The following is a 24,756-nucleotide window of genomic DNA, read 5'->3' as shown; positions in this document are numbered from 1 at the left end:
GGTGGAAATCGGCTGCAATATTTGCGGTTTATATCTCAAGATCGCCACGGTTTTGTTAGGATAAAGAATTAGAGAGAGAGAGCCAAAACTGCTATCAACTGGATTGGTATCAACTTTCAATAACATGGAAAACCATATCACAACTCTCTTAATTTTACAGCCAACATCCCATTAGAACATGATATGTGACAGGTTAGCATTTTTCGCTAAAATAAATGTGACTACCAGCTGGGGTTTAAGTGATACTGGAAGAATAAATATGTGTCAAACTCGAATACCGATTTTGGTTTGAGTCCTAAACTCGGCACGTGCTGGTCTTTTTGTAGATTTATTTTAGTAGTAAACGATGTTATTTTTTCAGTGATAGGCACCGATAATGTCGGGCCTGTGGATCATCAATCTAAACATTTCCTGTCCCAAGAGGTGCTCGTAGGGATAAAATTTGTAAGAAAAAAAATGGATCCTATATATTTTTTTCATTACTTAGTTAATAATTGGTGGATTTGTCTTGGACCAAGATGGATAGTGGGTATGACATCTCTCTTTTCCGGAGGATATGCGCCTTATCTCTAACTATATTTAGTTATCACATATTCTCTGTTAGAATTAATCTTGTTGTTTGGTGTAAGTGTGAACTTGAGGGGTGTGTCCTTTCACATAGTATATTGTAAATCAAGGAGTCAAGTAATAGATCGAGACGATGTGAACTCTAGAAAGTAGAAACTATCTAACTATGTGAAAGAGTTACTCTAGTGTAAAATGAGCTAGCTTAGGTGTTCCCCTATTTATCTCTTGCTTCGTAAATATAAGAAAGAAAAAGAAAAGGGTGCAAGTTAGGTACACGATGGAAATTCCAAGTGCTGCTTCTTGTTTTCTTCTACGAGCTCCATCTGTATTATTTGACCCTAGTGAAGTTTAGCCTTAACTAAAGTTTAAACGTCTAAACTTTATTAGGCTAAAATTAGCTTTGCCTTGTTTGGAGCCGGAGCTAATTTTTAGCCTATTTATCGGTAAAAGTCCATTCTATCCTTAGAAGGTGTAGGGAAAACATAGTAAGATTTAGTGGAAGGATATTTTTGGTCTTTTACCATTCATATCTAAAATTAGCTAGGTTTGGAGGGTTAATGAACTTCGGGGGTTGGCTAATTTTTAGCCCACTTTAACCCCACTGTTTAGATCATCAAGGGCTCATTTTTAGCCGACTAAAATTTAACCCCTGAATCCAAACAGGACCTGAAAAAGTCAACACTTTCTCCATCCATAAATATAATAAATATTTCTACCATTAAATTTGTCAAAAATATAACCACTTATGGCATAATCTACCGTTTTCTCTAGCACCGAAATACCGTGTCGTTCCTAAAATATACCAACAGCGAAAAATTGGTTCTACAGCACCGGATGAAAATGCTGTGCGAGTTTTTAAATTTTGTGCATTTGTAAGGCTTCAAATAAGTGTTAAACTCTTAGCTCGATAATAAGTTTTAAGGGGGAAAAAAGCCTTTTCTGGAGCCCATTCCTTATAGCCTTATTATCCAAGCAACATGCCTGTAGTCGGTCAGAATCTGCAATCACCATGGCACCGTATGAAAGCAATCGATCCCATCCTCATATTTGCGACTTATTGAACACGTCGATACCGTATTGCATATCATACGGTCGAGATTCCGTCGTCGCGGTTGCGTAGAATACGAACTTTCCAAACAACCATGCACGCAATTATGACACGCAATCATACATATCCAGCTGGGTGCACCACAATATTCTTTAGTTCGTACTCCCTCCGTTCCAAATTATAAGTCATTCCAACTTTGTTGGAGAGTCAAACATTTTTATGTTTGACTAAAATTATAGAGAAAATCACAAAAGTTTATGGCATCGAATAGATATATTATGAAAATATATTTAATGAAGAAACTAATGGTACCTATTTGATATCATGAATGTTAGCACTTTATTGTATAAATTTGGTCAAACTTGAGATGCTTTGACTCTCTAAGAAAGTTGGAATGACTTATAATTTGGAACGGAGGGAGTACTAGGCTAGTAGGTGTCCTTCAAGATTTTTGCAAAAACCAAAAAAAGTCCAAACAAATCCATGAATTTAAACACGATATCGGAGGATTGCGAGTGTGCATTGCACTCATCACGGCGACACACGCGTTGACAGCAGCTGATGCGATCGGTCAGGGCAGCAGCGAGTGGTAAGCACCATTCGGTTAACCATGCACGATGCGGCGCGGACGCACGCACGTCGACGTGCGAGGTGCCACAATCTTTAGTGATGCTCGTGTTTTTAGAGCACCCAGGAGTACGTCATGACTCATGTCCAGTAAAGAACAAGCAAAAATTTCCTGACGAGGAAAGGATTCGACAGTTTTACGTGAAATTACGCACAAAAGACCTCTCAAATAAAATGCATCAAGGAAAAGGAAAATAAAAGGTCATTCAAAATTTTGCCCTCACGTACAAATTAAAAGTCGTAACATGAAATTCCTTTTGAGAATAGGAGGTGACTAGACGGAGGGGCTCTCCGGATAGCCATCCGCCGAGAGCCCCGCGGCACTGCTCATAGCCGGTCAAGCCCAACCTTATGCGCAGGAAAAAAATGGACACGTCTCTTGTCCCCACCGCCGCCGCCCAATCCTTCCCCACCGCCGCCACCCTCCACCTCACCGGCGTCGCCTCCCAACCTCCATTGCTCCTCTTCCCTCCCCTCCCCGTACTTCCTCTCCATCCAGATCTGCGGAGACGGATCACGACGTCGCCGTCCTCATCTCCAGTGAGTGTCCCCGCCGTCATCTTCCTCCCCTCTGGTGCCCCTCCCTCCCTGCCATCGCCGGCCACCACCACCACCCACGACTTCCACCCGCCGCGGCCCCTTCCCCACCCTTCCTAACCACTACGGTGGCTTGCCCCCACCGCGGCCCCTTCCCCACCCTTCCTAACTACTACGGTGGCTTGCCCCGACCGCTGACCCAACCCACCGGTTGTCCACCACCGCCCGACCGGCAGCGCCATCACCGCCTGGCCTTGCCGCCCACACCTCGCCTCCTCCACCGGTCCAGCCGCCGCCCACGGCCATCCCTCTAAGGCACCGGCCATGGAAGCTTCCCTCACCCCACAACCTAATGTATGTCAAATACTTCCTCCCGTTCTCTCAACGAAGTAACAAGAGGGCTTTCGGGTTAAGCTTGAACCAAAAGGCCTCTCGGTTTAGCTTTTGTGTTGAGAATAATGTTACACTAGCAAATATTTTTTTAAAATGAATGGCAAGATATTTGTCATAAATTTTAGTAGAAGAAGGGGAAAAAAGACAGTTTATAAAACAGCGTGGAAGTACTCTGAAAAATTGACAAGTGTTGGGATCAATCAAAGCATATGCAGGCATGCAGCCGAACGGTCGGCTGGCGAGCTTGCTAGTAGTACGTGGTGACTGGTGAGCACCCTTTGATTGACCCCATGCACGATGCGGCTCAGACACGTGCACGTCAATGCGCATGAAGCCACCAAAGGGGTAGTGCCACTTTAATTTAGTCGCTCATCAAAAGTCTTAATCAGTCTAGAACATGGATAATTTATAAGAAAAAAAATTAAATACACGTAAGATCCCTATGAACGGAATACACTTGAAATACGGCCTGTCAATGAAATACAGAAATTGAAATACACAGGCAATAAGATACCTATGAATGAAATACACTTGAAATGCGGCCTTTTAATAATGAAATACACGTAAAATTACCTACGAATCCGATGGAGAAGCTTCTGTCGACGGCGCCATATGCCGGCGGCGGACGGGGATCGGAGACGGCGCTGCTGCTACACCCAGCTGCTCGTCGTTTTGCATGCGGTCAGAAATTCAACGTGCTCGTTTCCATCCGAGCGCGCGCGCGCGGATCAGCAAAATGATTACGTTTGTGTTGAAATATCTCTGTAATCTACTTAGCAACTCATGGTGTATATTTGGTAGTCGCTAACTTGTAACGGTTCTAGGATACTAGCTGTCGGTTGGGGGTTTCTATATTCATTTGCTGTAACCTTTCAAGCTTCAATTAGATCCCAGCAGCGTCATTTCAGTAATCCACTCATTTGCCTCGCTATGTCAGTTGGCACTGCATTGTCTACAGAAAATTAAAGTGGCTGAGAGGACCAGTAATAATATTACCACAGGAGGGTATAGTTCCAGTGGATTATCGGAGAAACAATAATGCAGTTTCATATTGATGAACATGATAGTTCAGTAAAACTTTGCACAGTTGCCTAATGGCCACTTACACGTACTCCATATATTGGCCGCTGCAGCAGCTGGGAGTTTTGACAAGTGATGGCACGTGCCAACGACGTAATGTCGTAGCCAGTCTCGGCATGGGCAACCCGAAAGGAGGAAAGTAAACTGAGCCTGCACGACGGAACGTGCGCGCGTGCAGCGAGGTCGTCCAGCTCCAATTCCCGGCCACTCCAGGCGCCGGTGGTCGCATCGCAGCACGATGGATCATGGGCGCCGGCGGCGGGAGTCAGACGACCCGGCACCATCAATCTGCGCCACCGCCGCCGCCGCCGCAATTTGACGGCGGGGACGCGGAGATGTATCGCCAGGGTGGCGGAGACTCTGACCAAGCAACAATCCATGCCGCGCCGCCGCCATCAGCGCCGTGCGTTCTTGCTGCGACTTGGAGCTGTTTTGTAGCATCGGAGCAACCCCGTAACCCGACCAATTTGCATTGGCGATAATGTTCGTCTCTCTCTTCCAAAAGACGCCGGAATCATCTAGTACGTGCGGCCGGTCAGCGCCGGCGTTGGACTGGTCGCCGTCACCTCCACTCTGGCAGTGGCAGCCTCCAGAAGCCTTTTAGCTTGGCTGGATTGGTGATGCCCACTGAGTTAATGCTGACGAACTGCAGTTCTGAAGGAGGTCTTCGGTGCGTTCTTAAAGCTGACGTTAATGCTGATAAATACCGGGCGCGTTAGTGTCTGGTAATTGAAATATACACTGAGTTAATTTTCTTAAAGTTCTTACCCTTGGCACTTGTGAAAACAACTTATTGCTGATAAATTATTCTGATTTTATTTGGATTGCAGCCTGCAAAAGTCAAAAAAATTATTGATCGAGTAATCAACATACATGACATTGCCATACCACTATCAGGTTCCGTTTGGAATTTAATAAGGTGACTTTCTTTAAAGTGGCAGCCTATTTTATATTTTGCTTGCTTACTTTCATGCAGTTGCTTTCTTCAACTTGCTTCTGTTGGTTTCTACGATCACACTTTGGCAATGACTATTTATTTCAAATTATAGTTCATTTTGATTTTTCTAAATTTCATAATTTTTTCTAAATCAATCTGCGCCGCAGCTGCCGCCATCAGCGCAAAGAGTCAGAGCTCGCATGGCTGCGACCTCGAGCAGTCGAGCGGTGAGAACGCTAGCTACATTCAGCAGTGTTTAGCATCAGAAACAAATCTTCTCCATCTTCTTCTTGTTTTATCAAGTGTCTGCGTTAGGAGCAAATCCAGAAAAAGATGATCGCTCCGTAAGACGGTAACCTGACCGATTTGGCATCGTGTTTTCAAAAGACGCCGATCATTCATCTAGTACGTATGACCATCGCCTGCGTGCGGCGGCCGGTCAGCGCCGGCGTCCGACCGGTCGCCGTCACCTTCGATCACTCTGGCATCTCCACAAGCTGGATTGGAATGGTGCCCACAGAGTTTTTTTAGAGCAACAACAAACATATCATTAACTGCTGCACATCCCAGCCCAACCCAGGAGGCCTGGTAGTTTTTTTTTTAGAGAGGAAGGAGGCCTCCTTAGGCTCGGTGCGACCATGTTGGGCTGAGGGATCTCACATAGCCGCCAGCCTAGCGGGCCGGATGGAAGAAAACAAAAGGCCACGTACAAATGCGAAAAGATACAATTTTAAACGAAACATTTTAAATTAAAATTCGATTGCACCATTATATTTCTTACACAAGGATCTTAAAAATAATTCTTGAATTTTTTCGGATGGCTTTTTAGCTACAACACTTTGATTGCGAATGTGGAACATTTTTTTTTGGAAGCTTCACAATCAAATTGCTCCACCATCGGAAAAAAAAATGTTTCAAGAAAATATCATCCAAACACAGTGTGGTCTCTTATCGTTCGTCTGATATTGACCACTTTGTGCTATATGTGGATATGTTTGGAATCATCATTTGAAACACACGATTTCAATTGATTTGTGTTTGTAAGCTTGTGATGCCTAACCTAATCCCACTGCAAGTCTGATTCCATTTCCGCTTGCGTTACCACCCGTTGAACCAAATACCGCTACCCAACTTTCGGCTACAAATAGTAGCAGCTACCGAACAATACAATGCAGTGCCGTGGCTCATGCGCAAGATCCTCATCCCACCTGTAAAAACGCAGAAACTAATTTGAGACGCCCGCCATCCTTTTTACTTTCTGTCTCCTGGTCATTTCTTCGTTTCCGTCAACCTCCTTTCTCGCACCCAAATAGGAATTCCCTCGTTCTAAAAAAAAGATGAGTTTTCTCCACCGCAACTGATTGCAAACGGAACCAAAAAAGAATTGATTGCAAACGGAACCAAAAAAGAATTGATTGCAAACGGACATGAAGGTATGTTCCTCACGTCGAACTGTTCACGACATTTTCTTTTATTCGATTCCTGATTCATTTCCTGTCCAGATGTTCTTCCTCTCCACGCTTTTTGTTTTGTTTTGTTTTTTTAACTGCTCGTTCATGTCGTTTATGCCCACGCATGCAGCCCATGACGACGATCGTGGAGGAGCCCAATTCATGTCCAACATGTTCTTGACGCGACGAATGTGGAACAGCCCATGCCAATGCGTTTGATCCTGTTGTTGTTAATAATATATATATAAATAACAGTACGGAGGATTTGATTTCTGATGATGCACAAGCGCTCCAAATCCTGCGAGCCGTACAGCAAGATGGAGGACCACGTCGGGTGCAGCGGCGGCGCGACGTCGTGCGACGACTCCGCCACCGCCGGCGGCAGGGCGCCGCCGTCCTCGGCCGCCGCGGCGCAGTGCTCCACGGTGTCGGTGTACCTCGCCAAGATCAGCGGCGCCCCGCGCCTCGTCACCGCCGTCTGGAGCAAGAACCTCATCAACCAGTCCTTCACCATCTCCATCGACCGGCCCGGCGACGACGGCGGCGACGGGCCGGTCACCCACAAGGTGGAGCTCAAGCCGTGGCCGTTCTGGAGCAAGAAGGGCAACAAGGCGCTCGACGTCGGCGGCGGCGACCGCGCTGACATATTCTGGGACCTGCGCGGGGCCAAGTTCGCCGCCGGCGGCAGCCCGGAGCCCGCCGGCGGGTACTACGTCGCGGTGGTGAGCAACGACGAGGTCGTCCTCCTCCTCGGCGACGGCAAGAAGGACGCCTACAAGCGGACCAAGTCCCGGCCGTCGCTGGAGGACGCCGTGCTTGTGTGCCGCCGGGAGAGCGTGTTCGGCCGCCGGAGCTTCGCGGCGCGCGCGCGGCTCGACGCCAGGAGGAGCAAGGAGCACGAGATCGTCGTCGAGTGCTCGCCGGCCGCCGGCGCCATCAGGGACCCGGAGCTGTGGGTCACGGTCGACGGCTTCGTCCTGCTGCACGTCAAGAACCTGCAGTGGAAGTTCCGGGGCAACGAGACGGTGCTCGTCGACCAGGCGCCGGTGCAGGTGATCTGGGACGTGCACGACTGGCTCTTCGCCGGGCCAGGCTCGCAAGCGGCCTTCGTCTTCAAGCCCGGCGCGGCGCCGGAGATCCAGGAGGACAGCGGAGGGAATGGCATCCAGAGTGAAGGGACTGACTTCTGTTTCTTCCTTCAGGCATGGAGGACGGAATGAGGCCATGGCATATAGGGCAGCGTTGAAATTTGGAGGGTGGGGCAATGATCTTGTTCTTGTTTTCATGTGTGCCACAGTCACAGGTCTGTTAATATGAATGGCAGTGAAAGCTTATTCAGCTTTACAAATTTGTAACAGGGAATACTTCAAGTGTATCAAAGTTTCTTGTCACTGGTAATTCATCCAAGCACACCAGATGAAATGCTCCATCACCACAAGCACAAAAGTACAATGTTGATTAATTTGCTAATATGACGAAATGCTGAGTCAAGAACATGAGATTTCTTAGACAAATGAGCAGAAGAACAATAATCTTACATTGTGGTGTAACTGGGATATGTATGGGAGAAAGATTTCACAATAGATGCCCATTTTTCAAGTCATAAAAGGTACAAGACAGAAAAGAAGGTATGAGACATCACATTCATGGCAATGGTGTCCGCACTCATTCACTGAGTTATAGTGCACGGCATTCCACCAGAAAATTCGTGTCCAGGCCAACGAAAGCTTATTCTAGAACCAAGTCAAGGCTATCATCATAGCAACTAAACTCTAGTCCCGTCTCTCACTTTGGTTACCAACGTAGCTGAACCATTTCATCCATCAGCAGAGGCACGGCAATGTGCAATCTCAAATGCCCATCATGGTAACAACAGCAATTGGAAGAAATAAAAAAATCCTGTTGTGTCCCGAAGATGATCCCTTCACTCCATCACGGCAACACCACCAGCAGCCTTGATCTTTGCTATGATTGCTTCTGCTTCCTCCTTTGTGAGCGATTGCTTCAGAATGACAGGAGCCTTCTCTACAAGCTCCTTCGCCTCCTTCAGCCCCAAATCTGTAAACGTCCGGATCTCCTTGATAATCTTGATCTTTGCAGCAGCATCAAATTTCTCCAGCTTCACATCGAAGACTGTCTTCTCAGCTTTCTTCTCCTCAGCCTTTGCAGCGCCAGCACCAGAACCACCCTGAGCACCAAAACTGAAACCCTGGCCTGATATCGCCTGAGGTGGCTCTTGGTTCAGTCTTAAGAGGAGGGCTGGAGCAATCTGTTTGATCTCCTCAGGAGGGAGAGCAGCAATGCGATCAGCAAGATCCACAACTTTCTCTGATGGTGGTGGCATGGGCCCATAAGGATCGTATACATCAGGGTATTTGTACTTCTTAGCACCTGTGTCCTTTGCAGCCTCGGTACTGTATAGATGAGCCCAAACTGCTGAAAGACGACTGCTAGAGGATGGTCTTGAAAGACATAGCCGTCTTGCTATTGTACAGAGACTCATCCTACTATCAGCTATGTGAGTGGAACACTCTCCCTGCACAAGGACCCAGAAAAAATAACATCAAATGGGATGCCACGGAAACTTTCTACGTACTCAGAGATCATTTGAACCACAATTGTTTAGTAGCACAAATAGAGGAACATGTATAAGTCACTAAGAGGACAAGTTAATAAAGTGTTTGCCAGTCCAGCATTCCAAGGTGGCTATGTTACATGTTTTGAAGCTAATTAAAAGTATGTAATCAGTGATTCGGATAAACTGACAACTGTATTCACACAACCATACATACACAAGCAGACTAACTTGATTCATGAAAAATGGCTCTGTCATATAACACTTTCTCATAACCCATAAAAGGTAGGATGCTTTAGCAGTTTAGCTTCACCCAGTTCACAAATGCTGCATACCAATATGCAGGGAGAGCAACAGATACAATCATACAACACAAGGCCCAATTGGCAGTTGGTAAAGTACAACTCATAAGCAGAGAAGACTAATAATTAACCTGAACTTTAATAGCATCTGGAGCAAACCGTCACATTGATCTTGCCCTCACCAACTAATCAAATCACCGGTTATTCAGCCAAAGAATCTTTTTTTCTCAATTCATCAAACCTAAATGATTCACAACTTGCTACCCTAACACGCAGGAACAAGAGGCCTAGAAGATCCAGGCTTCCAGATTTCCGCAATGAACCCCTCTAAATGATACTTCCTCCAAATCACTCTAGCCTCAGATCAGGCCCGGTGAAAGCCAAATCCTACACCACTAAAGCTAGATCACTCCGCGCGAGGACCTCCGAAAATACTAAACCGACAACATCAAACTAATCTGCGACAAACTGGACGGGATTGGAGCATCCATCCCAACCGTAAAGAATTGGAAATGGGCACATACCTCGGTGGCTCAGAACTCGGCAACGGATCAGGGAATCGTTTATGCGGCGCGGCGTCCACGCGCCGGCAGTGGCGCGGGGAGGCGAGGAGAAGCCGGCCGCGCGCGCTGTCGAGGCGGCGCTAGGGTTCGGCGCCGGTGGGGTGTAGGCGCGCGGCGGCTGCGTGGAGCGAAACGGCGAGACGAGCGAGAGATTGGGAAGCCGTCGTCACTGAGCTCCTGGGCCTGGCCTGCTTATCGTTCTGGCTTTCTGGGCCTGAGCTCCCCTGCTGCCGGCTCATGGGCCATGCGCCATGCCGCTGGGGCAATTAGACGCTTCTGGGGTGCGTTTGGTTTATACAGCCTACTAGGCCGAGGAAACGCCTCAGAGTTAACAGAGTTCCGGCCATGCTTCGGTCTTGGTCAAGGCCTCGTGTAGTCTGTATGGTCAAGGCAGCATTTGTTTTGCCCCGATGGGCATTTCTAATTTTTGGCTTAAAATCTGAATCTGCCAAATTTTAGCATTCCAAAGGTTGACATTTGCAAGATTCAAGTCGCCCTAATTCTAAATGAAAACAAAATGTTGACCAAGACACACTTGGAAACGGCAAAATAGTTTGCTCCAGAATAAGATCTTATACACAACAAAAAAAAAGGCAGTAAAAAACTGAAAAGGGTGATCCTGAAGAAACAAGCATGGCTTCATTGCCAACAGTGCAATGGAAATGGTCTTACTACGGCGTCCTCATGTGGACACTTCGGCGATCTTTGGAATGAAGAGGTGAAGACTAGGAACGTTGTCGTTGATCGATAATATCATACTAGTTGCTAGGTCGTCAAAATCACACGCTCAGCCTCAGAGTCGACGGCTTGGCACCAATATATGATCGACGATCTCGAACTCGAACAATGTTCCATACCATCTTCGATGGCTTGGCATCTTGTCGTTTAGTTTTTCCTTAAAAATCGACGGATCACTGGGTGGGTCTTGCACCTTGACGGCCGGTGAGCTAGAGCGGCCAGAAGCGGTGAGGTCTCGGGCTCTCGGCGTGCTACGCGAGCGACTGCTTAACCGCCGGTCCTGTTCGAACTGTAGAGGTAACAGTCGAAGGGATTTGATCGAGCATGGAAGAAGCCGTCGTGTCCGCGGTCGTCGCCGACGCGGTGGGCAGGGCGATAACCTTCCTCGCGGGGCGGCTCCGGGACCGGCGGGGCGTCGAGGGCAAGCTCTTGCGGCTACGGCACCTCGTCGTCAAGCTCGAGAGCGCGGCGGAGGCCGCCGACGCGCGGCGGATCGCGAGCCGCGCGCTTCTCGAGTGGCTCTCGGATCTCGCCGACGGCGTGCACCGAGGGCGCTACTTCCTCGACGTGTTCGGCGGCGGCGAGGCGATCGAGGAGGCGGACGAGGACGAGGGTGACGGCCACGGCGACGGCGGGCTGCGGCGGGGTTTGTTTCGACCAAGCTCGTTCAACCCCGCCAAGCGCCTGCGCGTCGCGGCCAGGAGGATGCTGTTCCGCGGCGGCGGCGGCGGCGCTGGCGAGCTCGACGGCGTCCTCGCGAGCGTGGAGGGCGTTTCCTGCGATCTTGCCGAGTTCATCATGCTGCTGCAGTGCTGCCCGCCGGCGCTGCACCGGCCGCTGGCCACGAACATCTACGTGGATTGCCAGATGTTCGGCCGGCACCTCGAGAGGCGCCGCGTCATCGACTTCTTGCTGCAAGACGACGACGGCGGCGATGGAGGCGGCGATCTGGGCGTTCTTCCGATAATCGGCGCGCCGGCCTGGGGAAGACCACCCTCGTGCAGCACGTCTGCGACGAGCCCGCCGTGCGCCGCCGCTTCTCGCTGATCCTGATGCTGGACTTCCACTGCATGAGCCTCACGGTGGCCAGCGAGACCGTGCAGCTTCTGCGCTCTCTGTTCACCGTTGCCGGCACGTCAAGCGCCAGCCTCTCCGGCGCCGGCGCCGGCGAGCTCTTGGGGCTTCTAGAGCTGAAGCTACGCGGCGAGAGGTTCTTGACCGTGTTCGACAACGTCGACACGCGAAGGAGGCGGGCGATAGACGCCATCATGCCGGTCCTGCGGCGCGGGCGGCGGGGGAGCAGGGTCCTTGTCACGGGCAACGGCAAGCACATCGTCGATCTCGGCACCACGGAGCCTGTCGTCGTGCGGCCGCTGCCGCCAGCGGAGTACTGGTTCTTCTTCAAGGCGCACGCGCTCGGCGGCGCGGACGACGCCGAGGCGGACCCGCGGCTTGCGGCGGTGGGCCAGTCCATCGCCGAGAGGCTGCACGGCTCCTTCTTCGGCGCCAAGGTCGTCGGCGCGCTGCTGAGGTCGCGCTGCCCGGACCACAGGCTGTGGCGGCGAGTGCTCGCCGCCAGCCACGCCGAGCCGTCGTGGCTTGGCAACGGCGGATACGTCGCCGCTGCGGCCGGCAGCCTCCTCCCACCTCACGTGACAGTGCGCGGCGTCGCCGTCTCAGGCTCGCCGGTGAGAGGGCTCGTCGGCCTGCAAGACGCCTCTCTGACAACTCCAGTTCGTGACACTGGCAGCGACCGATCGGAATTGCCTGTGCTGCTGTGCAAGTCGATCTTCCCTTCCTACTGTCTGAACTACACCGCTTATTGCACGATCGAGAGAGAGGATAAACAATAAAAACCTTTGCATAGAAAACAGCGATGGCATTCAAAATCACATTTTTCCTTCTTTTTTTTTTTACTTTTGGATTTAGCAGTTAGTTAAAAGCTCTCAAACAAGTTATCAGGAAAAAACTGGTCATTGAATTCCACAGCGCAACACTGCAACCATGATGACTTGCAGTTAGCGAATGTGTTTGCAAATGTTCGTGAGGAAGTTCAGAAAAATTTTAATACGCTTCTCAAGTTACAGTGCATAACTATCCAGAGGGTCTGATGTTTTGACAAAAGCTGGGATGGCTGCTATTTGACTCTTTCATTAATTCAACTTGCTGGTTTCGTTTTCCATGGTAGAAAATTCAAGTTCAGAATGAACTCTGTGATTCCCTTGGAACTGTGTCTGCATTGACCAAGAATGATGATGATATCATGATACGATGACAGAAATGCAGAATCACAGGACCTTCAGCAACTGAACCTCAAACACTAGTGGCTCCTTGGCATGAGACAGCAGACTCCGCCGTGGTCCAAACTGTAATAACATCCAAGGTAAGTAGAAGAGTAATTGTAAATGAACTATATAAACCGTCAAGTACTTGCAAAGTCTACATTTTAGAGATGCATTTACTACTGTTCCTTCATGAGAAGAGAAATCCAAAAAGACATAAAAACAAAAAGACACGCACTAGAGTTCATCAAGGATATATTATTATACCTCTTCTGGTATGGGCTTCAAGGTCTCGCTGATGTAGCCAACTTCAGGAGGAATTAGAGCCCTCCTCTTGCCTGGATACCGAGTCATCGAGAAAAAAGTATAATTTTTAGTTTCGTTTTTGAACTGTCAAGATTCACAGCACAATTTGTATGCTGTCTGGAACTAAGCTGATATCTGATGTACCTCCAGCCTTCATCCCGATTAGGACATCTTTAAGGCCTCGAATCATCTGAATACCACATTAGCTAGATCGCACATCAAACAAATTCACAGAACAAGAAACTGAGGCGGAGTGAACCTAGAGGAGATCTGAACTTTTCTGAAGGATGTGAAAAATTTTCAGCATTGAAGTTTATAACCTCTTCTCCGCCTAGTGGAAGCGTCACCGGATTGCTCTCACCGCTGAACTGGTCCACCGTGCTGGATTACAAAATGCAGGGAAACCATGGTGAGACCACTAGAAGACTGGAACTGATCAAACTGAAACTGCAACATGTTTTCAGTGTATGGACTGCATATAGTCAATAGTACTGTGTTCACCTATGCACGAAATAACCATTTGCGCGGCGGCAGACATAGTTGAACTGCACCAGATCGTCTTCCCGTGCTTCAGGTCCCTCCCCTTCGACGACATCTTCAGTTCAAGAAGCACAATTCTTCCATGAGTAGTCAGAAACTTGGCTGAAAACTCTGCAAGAATATGTCACTGCTACTTGTACCTTCGAGTATGACTCCACTGTCCAGCTTCCGGTACCTGAAAACTTCAAAACGAAATCAAGGCATCAGATTCCTCAACCACCGACTGCACCGATCTATCCGTTGTGACTCGTTACGCTAGGCGATGCAGGTTACCTGATAATGTCAGGCTCCTGAATCGCCGCTGCCTGCGCAGGCAATGGGACGGCAAGAGGATCGATGCATGAGGCGGCTGCGCCAAGAACCACCATCCCTGAAACTGCCCTCCGCCTAGAGAGACCACAGGTTGCCTTCAGAGAGGAAGCCCTCCTGCGGCATGCCAACCGGATCTTCTTGGACTCCGATGGACACCGGCATCTGATTGAAAAAAAAAAACTCGCATAGAGAGTTCAATGGAGCGTTGAAATTAAGAAAACTGAACACGAGCGAGACTCACAAATTTTCTTGTTGAGACCGTAGAAGATGCCGTTCTGCATTACCTTGGAGACTGGGAGGCGCACGGGAATGGATTGCCGAGTGACGTGAGCGACGCAGACTCCATTGTTGCGGCTTCGGGTTACGGACGGGGAACGAAGTGGATAAGCGCGAGATAAAGCTACATATAGGAAATATATAATGAAAGAAAATGAAGCCAACAACGCGACGAGATGGCCGAGTTGGTCTAAGGCGCCAGATTAAGGTTCTGGTCCGAAAGGGCGTGGGTTCAAATCCCACTCTCGTCAAAATTTTTCTTTTTTTTTGCTAGTTTCTTTTAATCGTAAAACAATTTATTTTTACCCTTGTAGTTTAAGATCTGCTGGAATGTTCTTCTCACCCGCACACCCTCCAATTCCTTTGGCCCTTTGGGTCGATCGAGTCTTATTTTCTCATCAAGCTGAGTGTGTTTTTTTTTTTGCAATAAATCTTGTAAAAAAACACCAAAAGACGAAAATGGATGACGGAACGGAACAAAAGCATTGCCCAGCAAAAAATCAGGACGAAAGCATTGCCCAGCAAAAAATCAGATTGGAATCCTAAGAAGCTCGGTTCCTGCTGAAGTGGTGAACGTTGAATTATACATACTTAAATTTAGTATACTTAACTCTTGGAAATCCTCTCCTCTTCCCTAATTAACTAATACAAAACATCATATAAGCATGAAAACATTCATAACCACTTCCATGATTTGCACTCAATATGACAACATAAAAAATAATCCACAGATTTTTTTTCCCTCTATCAATATTCAATCTACAAACTATGGCTTGATAATCAACATAAATAGCAAGCTCTTTTTCATATGATGTTTTACAAACATTTTCTAGCCATGAGAATATTATATTTCTTCAGAAAAAATTTAAAAATCTCCTTTTGTGTGCCTCCATGTCAAATGACTAATGTCAGGTACCCATTCTGCTTATATCTAGTTCCTTCATTTTTAACCCTAAGCTCTTTCTCTCCCTTGGTAATCTAATGTCACGACCAACATGCAACCGCATTCATCCCTCCTATTTTAACCCTACCGTTTTCCTCCTCCGACCCTCACCACTCTCCTATTTTTTTTCTCGGATACTTGATGCCATTGCTAGCCCGCAATTGCACCTCTCCCCTCCTTATTGAACAACATGTTGTAGAGTAAATTTCTATAGTTTTTAAGAGAAAGAATCTATTTGGTTTTTCTTGTTTCCATCATCCATTCATGTCTTTGTTTACAAAAGTTGAAGGGATATAACATTCAAGATATAAATGGTGACAAACTTAAAATGGATCTGACCCTTTTCAGGCTGGCCCATAGGACTAACAAACCAACACCCAAGTCCATTATGTGCCACCATAGCATTAGTATTTGCTGCTTTTCTGATTTGGTAATTCACGTCCACACCCAGATCCCTTGTGCTTGTCTGAACCCTAGAACAAATAGGAAGCACAAGCGCGCAACATACAAGCATGTTCTCCAATCTGTTGCTACTTCAACGTCTCCCCAGATCCCAATCTCCTGCCATCCACTATGTTGCTCATCGTGCTGAGGTGCGTTGTGTGCCACAAACGGATCAACCAACAATATTCAATTTTTTGGCTACGATTTTGAAGTATATATTTCTAATCTCAACACCTTAGTTGAATGAATTGCTAAATAGTTTGAAGGGTTTAGTCAACGATTTTAAGGTCCATATGGTTTGATCCTAACATTACTACATCTAATTTTAGTCATGACAATCATGTTATCAACATTTTATTAGCTTCCGGTCCACATGTCATACACTTTGGCATGTCTGGACTTAGTATTTCACTTATTAGCTAGAATTTAAGGGATAATATTACAAAAAGAAAAAAACGTTTGACAAACTAGGTAGCGCTATTCTAGCTAGGAAGTACGAATAGGTAAATATTCATATGAAAAGGTTTATTTTTGTTCCTTATATCTTATGATGATGGTAGTTTCATGTGGGTCCCTAGTCTCACACCACTATTATTTTGAATGGTTTATATAGAAAGATGATATGATGATTGTAATACATACTTAGTGTTATTTGGTTGAGCCAAATTGATTATTTATCTTCTCTTATTTTCTACTTTATCTTGTTCATTAGTCCGACCTACACCGCCACCTCTAAATCCCACCACGGCATCTCCTAGCAACACTTTAGATCTCACTAAGCTATGTTCGATAGGCAAAACCACTTAAGCAATCCAATTGTGATTTCACATCAAATAATATGCATTTAAAAGTTTGTCGAGATGATGCACCGTCATTTGTGTAATTATTGCAAATATTATTCGTTTTGATGGATCTAAAAGAGGATTAAATCAGATTAAATCTGTGAATGACTTGCGATGGATTGAGAGAATTAACAATGCTAAATGGTTAGATAAGGGACTAGGATAAGATCTTCTGGAGAAAGGTCATCTCCAGCGAAAAATACAACCTCGGTAGCGATCTCCTTTTCTGGCCCTGATCTTGTTGGTTCCTCACTTCCGACGACCTCTCCAGAGGCCATTGATACAGGGTAATCAACTGATCAATGCCCACTAGGTTATAATTGCTTAGATAGTTAAGTTTTAGTTTTTGGTTTCTCATTAGTGGTGTGCTATGACTGTTGCTGAGCTTTTGTCCATCCAAGTCATCTCTGGCAATTACAGTGATGGCGACGAATCTTTCAGGTTTGATCTTGTGAGGTATGTCTACTACAACCTTAAAAAATTAGATTGTGTATAAATCCCTTTCTTGGGTTCTTTATCGTTCGTGGATTGGGCTCTGCCATTAGAACGTGAAATGCAAATACCTTTTCTTATGATGGAGTTACGACCGATGACTTCTTGCTGGAGCTTCAACTATTCAGGTGCAGGTCGATTTGCACGATGTGCCACTCAAGAAAATGAAAAAAAGTTATGCTTATTCATCCAAGCGGGTATGCCTTCATCCTTCGATCTCAATGTAGTTTTAAATTGGTGACGATGAAGATGTTCATTAGGCTCATAAAAAGGATTTCAATGTAATTTTTCTTTCTTCCAAGGGTTTTTTTGTATGAGCCTGAATGTAAACTTACAGGCCCCGTTTGGAGCATGGCAGATTATGTGAATCCAGAATCTGGAATCCAGAGTGGCTCCAAACAGGTCAGATTTTGGTGCAGATTCCATAAGCCAAATTTCCAAATTCTATGGATCCCAGAATCTGCTAAAGGCTTGATTCCACCAGCTTTTGCACATGAAAATTACTAATGTACCCCTCTTCTGATATTGAGCAACAAGTTGGCTATGAAATGGTAGCAAGGGCAAAAAAGTCATGTATGCAACAACTAGCTATAAAATCAGATTTTGGAATCTAGGAATCCAAACTATTCCATCCAGATTTTGCCCAAAATCCAGATTTTGGAAATCCATCCAAAATCCAGATTTTTAGAATCCAAAATCGGATCCAAACGGTGCCATATTTGTTACAGTACAAATAAATTTCAACCCGTTTTTTCTAAAGAAAAGACTAGGATAAGGGCCTGTTTGGCAAGTAGGTGTTAAAGTTTAACACCCGTCACATCGGATGTTTGGATGCTAATTAGGAGTATTAAATATAGACTAATTACAAAACTAATTGCACAGATGGAGTGTAATTCGCGAGACGAATCTATTAAGCCTAATTAGTCCATGATTTGACAATGTGGTGCTACAGTAACCATTTGCTAATGATGGATTAATTAGGCTTAATAGATTCGTCTCGTGAATTAGCACAGGGTTCTGCAATTAGTTTTATAATTAGTTCATATTTAGTTCTTCTAATTAGCATCCGAACATCCGATGTGACACTGTTAAAGTTTAACACCTCGTATCCAAACACCCCCTAAGACTTGAGGGACCGAAAGGAAACAACACAAGACACGAGGGGCTAAAGTTGGACTTGTTTTTATTTCTGCCTTTTCCCTGAACTCGCCGGGCCCGTTCGGCTCGACTCGTCACTTCGCTCGTGCCGTGCGGCACCACCGACGGCGAAGGCGGCGGCGGCACTCCCTGCACCGCAGGGAGCGAAGGGGGATCGACTGCTCCTGTTGAGCAGGCGGCGGGGGGGTATCTCTGGCTCCTCTTGAGCACGCGGCGACTGGGGATCGAGGGCTCCTGCCGGCGTCCGCGCGCAGGCGGCGACGGTGGTAGCTCACCGACGACCATATCGCTGAATCCAAGGAAGCCTTCAGCCTCTTAGGCAAGGTCAGAAACTACACTTCCCATCTCTCCCCTCTGTCATCCTCGACCTCGATCTGTTCATCCCTTCGACAAGGACTGGGATGCTGTACAGATCGTGCGTTTTGCTTCGAGGGTGGCTCTTCTGCTTCGCCTCAATTTTGGGGTTCTTCGGTTGTTCGATAACTGTTTTTGTTAGTAGATTGATACTGTTGCTCTTCATGAGGTAGGATTTGTTTATTTCATCATGTTCATAGCTTACTGCAATCTAATGAAAACCCTATCCATGAAGATCCTGCAGGCACCTAAATTCCTGGTGTTTGACATTCCTAACAGGATTTGTCTGTCTCCTAAGTTGCCAAATCTGCCCTTAGCTTTTTCTTATTAACTCTGTCACACCTGTGGTTAGGAATCTGTAAGCCATACTTTTTGATTCAGACATGATCCATGATCATGTTGAAGTATTATGTGAAATGGAGTTTAGCAGCACAAACTAGCAGATCTTTGTGCCATTGGTCATGTACTGTTTCTATGATTTGTGCGTATACCAGGTCTCTTACCATTTTAGCTAGACCATTGGTAGAATCAGCACCCTTTGGCAAACAGTTTAGATCGGGTGGCTGCATATATCAAGTTACTAGCTGGTAGCAGGCATGGCAGTTGAACTTTCATACTATTAGAACATTCATCTATTGACTCACTTTGCATTTTAGGGGACATGATCCACGACAATAATATATCCCTTAAAGAAATCTCCATGGGGAATAGGGGTTCACCATGATCTCTAAATGAAAATGCATAAATGCCATCCAGATGATGGAATTGGTCATAGTCTTAGACCTCTATTTACCACCTAACTTGTGAAGCTAATGCTAATCACTGCAGTGTTTTGAAGGGGGAGAAAACTTGCTTAAGACTTCCCTGCTTCTATGTAGATATAGGAGTGCATTTCTAACTTCCCTGAATCCCTGCTTCTAACAGTAGAATAAACCTGCACAGAGAGATGGCAAAAATAACAAGTATTTTCTGTCAAAGTGCCTTGATTTGTCCTTGGTGAAGTCCAGTGATCTAAAATTGGAGATAGGGTTGGGTGGGTCTAATATCTTTACTAATATGCGAGTGTTCAATTTTAGTGCATCATAAATGTTAGGGAGAGGGCAAAGCATATTGATTCAGTATTGTGCTTTTTGTACCATGGTTGTTCCTTTCTTGATTTAGAACTTGGTATGCTTGTGCACCTTTTATTATTTCCACCTATAAGGTTTATTGATTCTGATACCTCACTTAATGCTTATGACAATAGCCCAGTAATGTTTTCCTCTATGGATGGTCATTGAAAGTCTCTTCTTATTGTGATTTGTAGAGTTACATCTGTAGTATTCAGTATCCATTTTCTGGAAGAAGGGAGTGTTAAGTTTAAGTCTCCATTTCATCAATCTGGCACATCCATATTGGATTCAATTTTAGTTAGAACTTGCTGGTACTGATTTGAATATGTTCTACATGTAATTCAGTAGTTTATGAGTGACTTCGAATAGCAGCACCGAACCCATTCTCTTTTGACCTAAGATGTTAATTGATAAAGTAGAAAGATATTATACTTTTATTTTGTGTACTAAAGGGTATACTTTTATTCCACTACAGTTTTGTATCAGTGAATTTCCCTGTCTTGCTGTTTTTATGTTTTTGTTGCATACTGACTAAACTTTTACCTTGGACAGAGTTGTAGATTGCATCCTAGACATGGACTGCAACAGCGATGATCTTGATAAACAAAATGAAACAGCAGAAGCTCAAGTATACGTTCCTCAGGATGCCCAAGGGATTGTCCTTGCTTTTCTACCTGGTAGGGTTGTAGTCAAGCTTCGCAGTGTATGCAAGTTCTGGCGAGACTGCATTGAAGAACCTAATTTTGTGGACCGTCACCTCAACAATGCTTGCCGCTTCCACCAGTCCATTGCTTGTTTCACCGTGCTTGATCATGGCCTAGTCCACTTGTACACATTTGATCCTGCAACAATGAATTTCAGAAGCGTGGAACTTGTGTTCTCAAATAGGTTTCAGATGTCAGGCCCCTGCAATGGCTTAGTGTGCGCGTATGATATAAAAGGCAATGCTGAGGTCTTGAATCCCACAACAAGGAAGCATTTGAGACTGCCAGATTCCGTACTCAAGTCACGGTCTCTTTGCTCTGAATATTTTGTTGGATTTGTGCACTCCACAAAACAGTACAAGGTGGTCTCTGTCCGTCACTGTGTGCAGTTCTTGGCATTTGAAATATGCACTATCGGTGTGCTGTCATGGAGGACCATACGTGAATCTGCAGAGCTTCTAAAGGCAACGAAGGCAGTCATTGTTAATGGTAGCATGTACTGGCTACTTCTTAACGAGGCATCCTCCAGCTTTTCTCGAGATATCCTTATGCTCAATCTGACGGATGAGACGTTCACAAAAATTGCCATCCCAGATGCTGTAAGAAAACATGATTTGGAACTATTTGAGGGGGAAGGAAAGCTTCTTTCATTGTCAAATCATTGTGATGGATCATCTGGCAATATAGTTTCTGATATTTGGGTGGTGGACTTGACTCATCAAGAAGACTGGATCCACTTGCATACCGTTGCTCTTAGGATACCTGTGGGCATGAGCCCATTTTTCCAGCTCAAGAGGAAGATCTTCTTTGGCAACCAAAACAGACTCATTTGCATAGATCTTCAGGATTGTACAGTTTCGTACATCAACATGCCTTCTGGCGAGACTTTGATATCTTGTGGCATGTTTGTGGAGAGTTTTGCACCTGCTGTGACTGGCTTGGTGAGCTCGACTGCGTCATCATATGGAAACAGTTCTGGTGTCAATGAACCATCCTCAGCAGACCCTGGACCATCTTTTCGAGGCGCTGGGTCATCCTCTTCCTCGTTAGGCCGTGGTAAATCTTGCGGTTTCACTGGATGGTCCTCAGCTGACCTCGAGCGGTCCTTTAAGAGAACAAAGAGAACGATGAACATGGTGTGGAAGATATCGAAACACAGAGCAATCTAGGAGCACCCGGCTCGGTCTCTCTCTGTGGACTGTACATCAGCTGGTTCCTTTTGCCTCTTACAAGTTGCCATCGTTTGTGTGTAAGGTGCGATGCTGTATTAGCGCACTGGTATGGTACCGGTGGAAGTAAGAGGCCATGGCAATGGGACAGGGTATACAAAAGAAACTGAATAAACAGCAAGCTAGGAGCTGTTCATCGCTGCAGTACTGGTGGAAATAAGAATCCATGGCAATGGGACAGAGTATACAAGAGGAACTTAATAAACAGCAAGTGACATGGCTGTGACTGTAACCTATAAGTTTTGGGTAATGTTTACCCCTGCTTGTGGGGTTTGTACAGCTGAATAATGTTGAGATTGTTGTTTTGCTTTGTACCTGTAAGCTGTATCTGTATGTATGCATTGGGATTGTGAACAGACTGGATCAGGACAAATTGTTGCTTGTATTGTTATCATTATTATATATATGCCAGACAAACTCAAGGCTCTAACTCTATGAGCAGCCAGCTGGAACATAATTTTGTTCAGCAATATCACATGCTGCTCATACAGTGGGCACGGACAGCGATGGCGGGAAGCCGAAGTACGGCCAGCAACACTGCCCGGCGGCACCACCGGCGCACCGTGCCTGGCAGATCTTCTCCAGCTGGAAGCTGTTGACGTCGATTTTGAACAGCTCGGCGTCCCTGACGCGGTAGCTCGCCATGAACGCCGGCTTCTCCTCGCTGACCTCGAGGATCAAGCACCCGTCGGCCGTGCCCCGGAGGCAGAACGGCCGGTGGTACGCCGCCGGCCACGGCAGCGGGATCGTGTTCTCCAGCCGCCACCGCGGCCCGTCGGCGTCCTGCACGATCGTGTAGTAGTGGAGATCGGCTTTGCCACCGGGGTGGTGGAAGTCATGCGCGAACACGCCGACGTTCCCGTCGGGGGCCTCGACGACGGCGACGTGCTCCTCCCAGTAGCCGGCCGGCGAGGGGATGATGGAGAGGGCGAGCTCCATAGCGCGCGTGTCGAGCACGAGCCACCGGTTGGTGAGGCAGTCCACCCAGTAGAAGCGGCCGTGCGCGTAGTGCCGCCGGTTCCAGACGGTGTGCATCGGGCAGCTGAACGGCGACCTGTGCCGGCGCCAGATGAAACAGTCCGGCGACGGGAGCGCGCGCCACCGCCCGTCGCTCGAGGAGAAGGCGAAGGCGGCGACCTTCCGCTGGCACCGGGCCGTCCAGAACACGGTGAAGGGCGGCGCCGCGTCGGGATCGTCGCAGCAGGCCTCGGCGGGGGCAAGGAAGGGCTCGCACGCGCGCCGGCCGCCGAAGACGTTGAGCACGCCGTCGACGGTCGCCGCGAGGTCCTCCGGGATGGGCGGGAGCAGGGCGTAGCGGCGGGAGAGGGGGTCGCAGACGGCGAGTTCGGTGAACACGGTGCCCCTCTCGGTCCCCGACGCCACGCGGTCGAGGAGGAAGCGGCCGTCGCGGTAGTCCCGGACTATCCACCCCTCGGCTTCGGCTTCGGCTCCGGCTCCGTCCGCGGCGGAGGGATCCGCCGGGAGGAACCCGAAGGAGAAGTCCGCGGCGCCGGCGACGGCGCGGGCGGCGGCCGCCGCCGGGTGCGGCGGCTCCGCGGGGTGGAAGCCCGTGCCGTCGCCGCCGTCGCTGCTGAGGGAGAAGGTGAAGACCCCGAGGAGCGCGCCGGGGTCCCGGTGCAGCGCGCGGTGGCGGCGGAGGAAGCGCGGGGAGGAGACGAGCGCGCGGAAGTCGCCGCTGGCGGCGGCGGCGCGCGCCAGCGCGGAGCGGGAGGGCAGGCGGAGCAGGATCTCGTCCGTGATCTCGTCGGGGATCTCGCTGCGGGCCGGCTCCTCGCCCTTGCCGGCGTCGCCTCCTGCCTCGCCGCGGGCCATGGGTTGGGAGCTTGGCTGAGCTGAGCTGCAGCTGCTCGAGTTCGTGGTGTGTGTGGGGTAGGGGATTGCTGGAGCAGTGAGCTGCGCGCTGTGACTTCTTGGTCAGAGAGGGGGCCGTGGCGCGAGCTCCGCGAGCGCATTAAACTATGTAAGCGAGGTGGTGGGCGACGTGGGCCTGCGTCGCCACGCGGCGTCTGGGCCCAGCGACAGCGAGAGGAAACCTTAAAGTAGACTACATAAGATTAGTTTTTTTTTTTGATAAAACTACATAGGATTAGTTAGTTTGACTGTTTGAGAAACAGCTCCGTACAGTTGATTAATGGTTAATCTTGGTCCCATCTTAACGGATCCTCTGCACCGGCCGATGAGCGGTGAGCTTGGCTTTGAGTTGCGGTTTGACACGGTGAGGTGAGGCCATTTTGAACCGCGGCGATGATGGGAGGCTTCTGATTACTCAAGTATGGCATGGTTTACTTCCACGTGGCGCCGTGGCGGGTGAAACAAAACAAAACTAAAGCCTCTGGTTTCTCTGGAAACCTGTGGTTGCCCATTTTGTTTGAATTCTGGTGCTGTACCATGCTTGCGAACTTGCGAAGCAACAAAACGGAACCGTTATACGTTTCGGCAACTCATTGCTAGTCAGTGATGGATTGCAAGTACTATAGTGCTGGGAAAGAGTAACAGAATCACGGTCATTACCGTAACCATCTAACCACTACAATCCGTAGAAATTGCTAAGAAGAAAGGAAGAAAATATTCCCGCCTAACGTCACTAGCCTCCGGCGAGAGTGATGGTGAGGTCAACAAGGTTTGAACAAAATTATTCTCAAGTATTTTTGAAAGCATTTATATAATGGATCTTTGTGAGGGTCATCTTAAAACACAAAAAAGTATATGGGATTTATATATCAGATGCAATCTGTTTAGGTCGTTTTTGGCAAGTTTTCTTAGATTTTATGGTTTGGATGGAAATTTATATTTATCGGTGGGGTTAGCCTTAAAGCCGCAACAAGGTCTTATGCTCTAGAAAAGTAAGGCCTCCGTGCGAAATGAGTGGAGGACTCCACACGAGTGCTCACATTATTCTTTCAGTAATAGGTGACGTACCCAT

General features: G+C 47.6%; 7 protein-coding genes and 1 non-coding gene across 8 annotated transcripts; 5 read left to right on the top strand and 3 right to left on the bottom strand.

Annotated features, from left to right (window-relative positions):
• The first annotated feature begins 6,918 nt into the window (after window positions 1–6,918).
• Window positions 6,919–7,860, top strand: LOC101772581. The gene has a single exon (XM_004951495.1). The coding sequence runs from the start codon at window positions 6,919–6,921 to the stop codon at window positions 7,858–7,860; it is 942 nt and encodes a 313-aa protein (XP_004951552.1).
• Window positions 7,861–8,094: 234 nt separating this feature from the next.
• On the bottom strand, window positions 8,095–10,237 carry LOC101772178 (50S ribosomal protein L7/L12). Its single transcript, XM_004951494.3, has 2 exons — window positions 10,042–10,237; window positions 8,095–9,176 (listed from the first exon to the last, which is right to left on the bottom strand). Exon 2 carries the CDS (start codon window positions 9,141–9,143, stop codon window positions 8,565–8,567), a length of 579 nt encoding a protein of 192 aa, XP_004951551.1. The 5' UTR covers window positions 9,144–9,176; window positions 10,042–10,237; the 3' UTR covers window positions 8,095–8,564.
• Window positions 10,238–11,142: 905 nt separating this feature from the next.
• LOC101766282 lies at window positions 11,143–11,865 on the top strand. Its single transcript, XM_004954609.1, has 2 exons — window positions 11,143–11,403; window positions 11,500–11,865. Exons 1-2 carry the CDS (start codon window positions 11,143–11,145, stop codon window positions 11,863–11,865), a joined length of 627 nt encoding a protein of 208 aa, XP_004954666.1.
• Window positions 11,866–11,870: 5 nt separating this feature from the next.
• LOC101765868 (putative disease resistance protein RGA1) lies at window positions 11,871–12,671 on the top strand. The gene has a single exon (XM_004954608.1). The coding sequence runs from the start codon at window positions 11,871–11,873 to the stop codon at window positions 12,669–12,671; it is 801 nt and encodes a 266-aa protein (XP_004954665.1).
• A 108-nt stretch (window positions 12,672–12,779) lies between these two features.
• LOC101771770 (peptidyl-prolyl cis-trans isomerase FKBP16-1, chloroplastic) lies at window positions 12,780–14,682 on the bottom strand. Its single transcript, XM_004951493.4, has 8 exons — window positions 14,543–14,682; window positions 14,220–14,420; window positions 14,087–14,121; window positions 13,908–14,001; window positions 13,727–13,787; window positions 13,551–13,596; window positions 13,368–13,438; window positions 12,780–13,184 (listed from the first exon to the last, which is right to left on the bottom strand). Exons 1-8 carry the CDS (start codon window positions 14,602–14,604, stop codon window positions 13,107–13,109), a joined length of 648 nt encoding a protein of 215 aa, XP_004951550.1. The 5' UTR covers window positions 14,605–14,682; the 3' UTR covers window positions 12,780–13,106.
• A 22-nt stretch (window positions 14,683–14,704) lies between these two features.
• TRNAL-AAG lies at window positions 14,705–14,785 on the top strand. Its single transcript has one exon. It is a non-coding gene; the product is annotated as a tRNA-Leu (tRNA).
• A 3,671-nt stretch (window positions 14,786–18,456) lies between these two features.
• LOC101770982 (F-box protein At5g65850) lies at window positions 18,457–22,216 on the top strand. Its single transcript, XM_004951491.2, has 2 exons — window positions 18,457–18,737; window positions 20,432–22,216. The coding sequence occupies exon 2, from the start codon at window positions 20,454–20,456 to the stop codon at window positions 21,750–21,752; it is 1,299 nt and encodes a 432-aa protein (XP_004951548.1). The 5' UTR covers window positions 18,457–18,737; window positions 20,432–20,453; the 3' UTR covers window positions 21,753–22,216.
• Window positions 22,176–23,892, bottom strand: LOC101771378. Its single transcript, XM_004951492.2, has one exon. The coding sequence runs from the start codon at window positions 23,643–23,645 to the stop codon at window positions 22,296–22,298; it is 1,350 nt and encodes a 449-aa protein (XP_004951549.1). The 5' UTR covers window positions 23,646–23,892; the 3' UTR covers window positions 22,176–22,295.
• Window positions 23,893–24,756: the final 864 nt, after the last annotated feature.

This window comes from Setaria italica, chromosome I (assembly GCF_000263155.2).
Source record: "Setaria italica strain Yugu1 chromosome I, Setaria_italica_v2.0, whole genome shotgun sequence".
In the NCBI taxonomy this organism is placed as follows: domain Eukaryota; kingdom Viridiplantae; phylum Streptophyta; class Magnoliopsida; order Poales; family Poaceae; genus Setaria; species Setaria italica.
This window is presented reverse-complemented; position numbering and strand designations above follow the sequence as displayed.

Coding starts and splice junctions, on each gene's coding strand:
- LOC101770982 (XM_004951491.2), top strand. CDS start 20,454: ATGGACTGCAACAGCGATGATCTTGATAAACAAAATGAAACAGCAGAA.
- LOC101771770 (XM_004951493.4), bottom strand. CDS start 14,604: ATGGAGTCTGCGTCGCTCACGTCACTCGGCAATCCATTCCCGTGCGCC. Junction 14,421..14,542: donor TGCGCCTCCCAGTCTCCAAG/GTAATGCAGAAC, acceptor TTTTTCAATCAG/ATGCCGGTGTCCATCGGAGT. Junction 13,439..13,550: donor AATCGGGATGAAGGCTGGAG/GTACATCAGATA, acceptor CTCGGTATCCAG/GCAAGAGGAGGGCTCTAATT.
- LOC101772581 (XM_004951495.1), top strand. CDS start 6,919: ATGCACAAGCGCTCCAAATCCTGCGAGCCGTACAGCAAGATGGAGGAC.
- LOC101772178 (XM_004951494.3), bottom strand. CDS start 9,143: ATGAGTCTCTGTACAATAGCAAGACGGCTATGTCTTTCAAGACCATCC.
- LOC101766282 (XM_004954609.1), top strand. CDS start 11,143: ATGGAAGAAGCCGTCGTGTCCGCGGTCGTCGCCGACGCGGTGGGCAGG. Junction 11,404..11,499: donor ACGTGTTCGGCGGCGGCGAG/GCGATCGAGGAG, acceptor AACCCCGCCAAG/CGCCTGCGCGTCGCGGCCAG.
- LOC101765868 (XM_004954608.1), top strand. CDS start 11,871: ATGCTGGACTTCCACTGCATGAGCCTCACGGTGGCCAGCGAGACCGTG.
- LOC101771378 (XM_004951492.2), bottom strand. CDS start 23,645: ATGGCCCGCGGCGAGGCAGGAGGCGACGCCGGCAAGGGCGAGGAGCCG.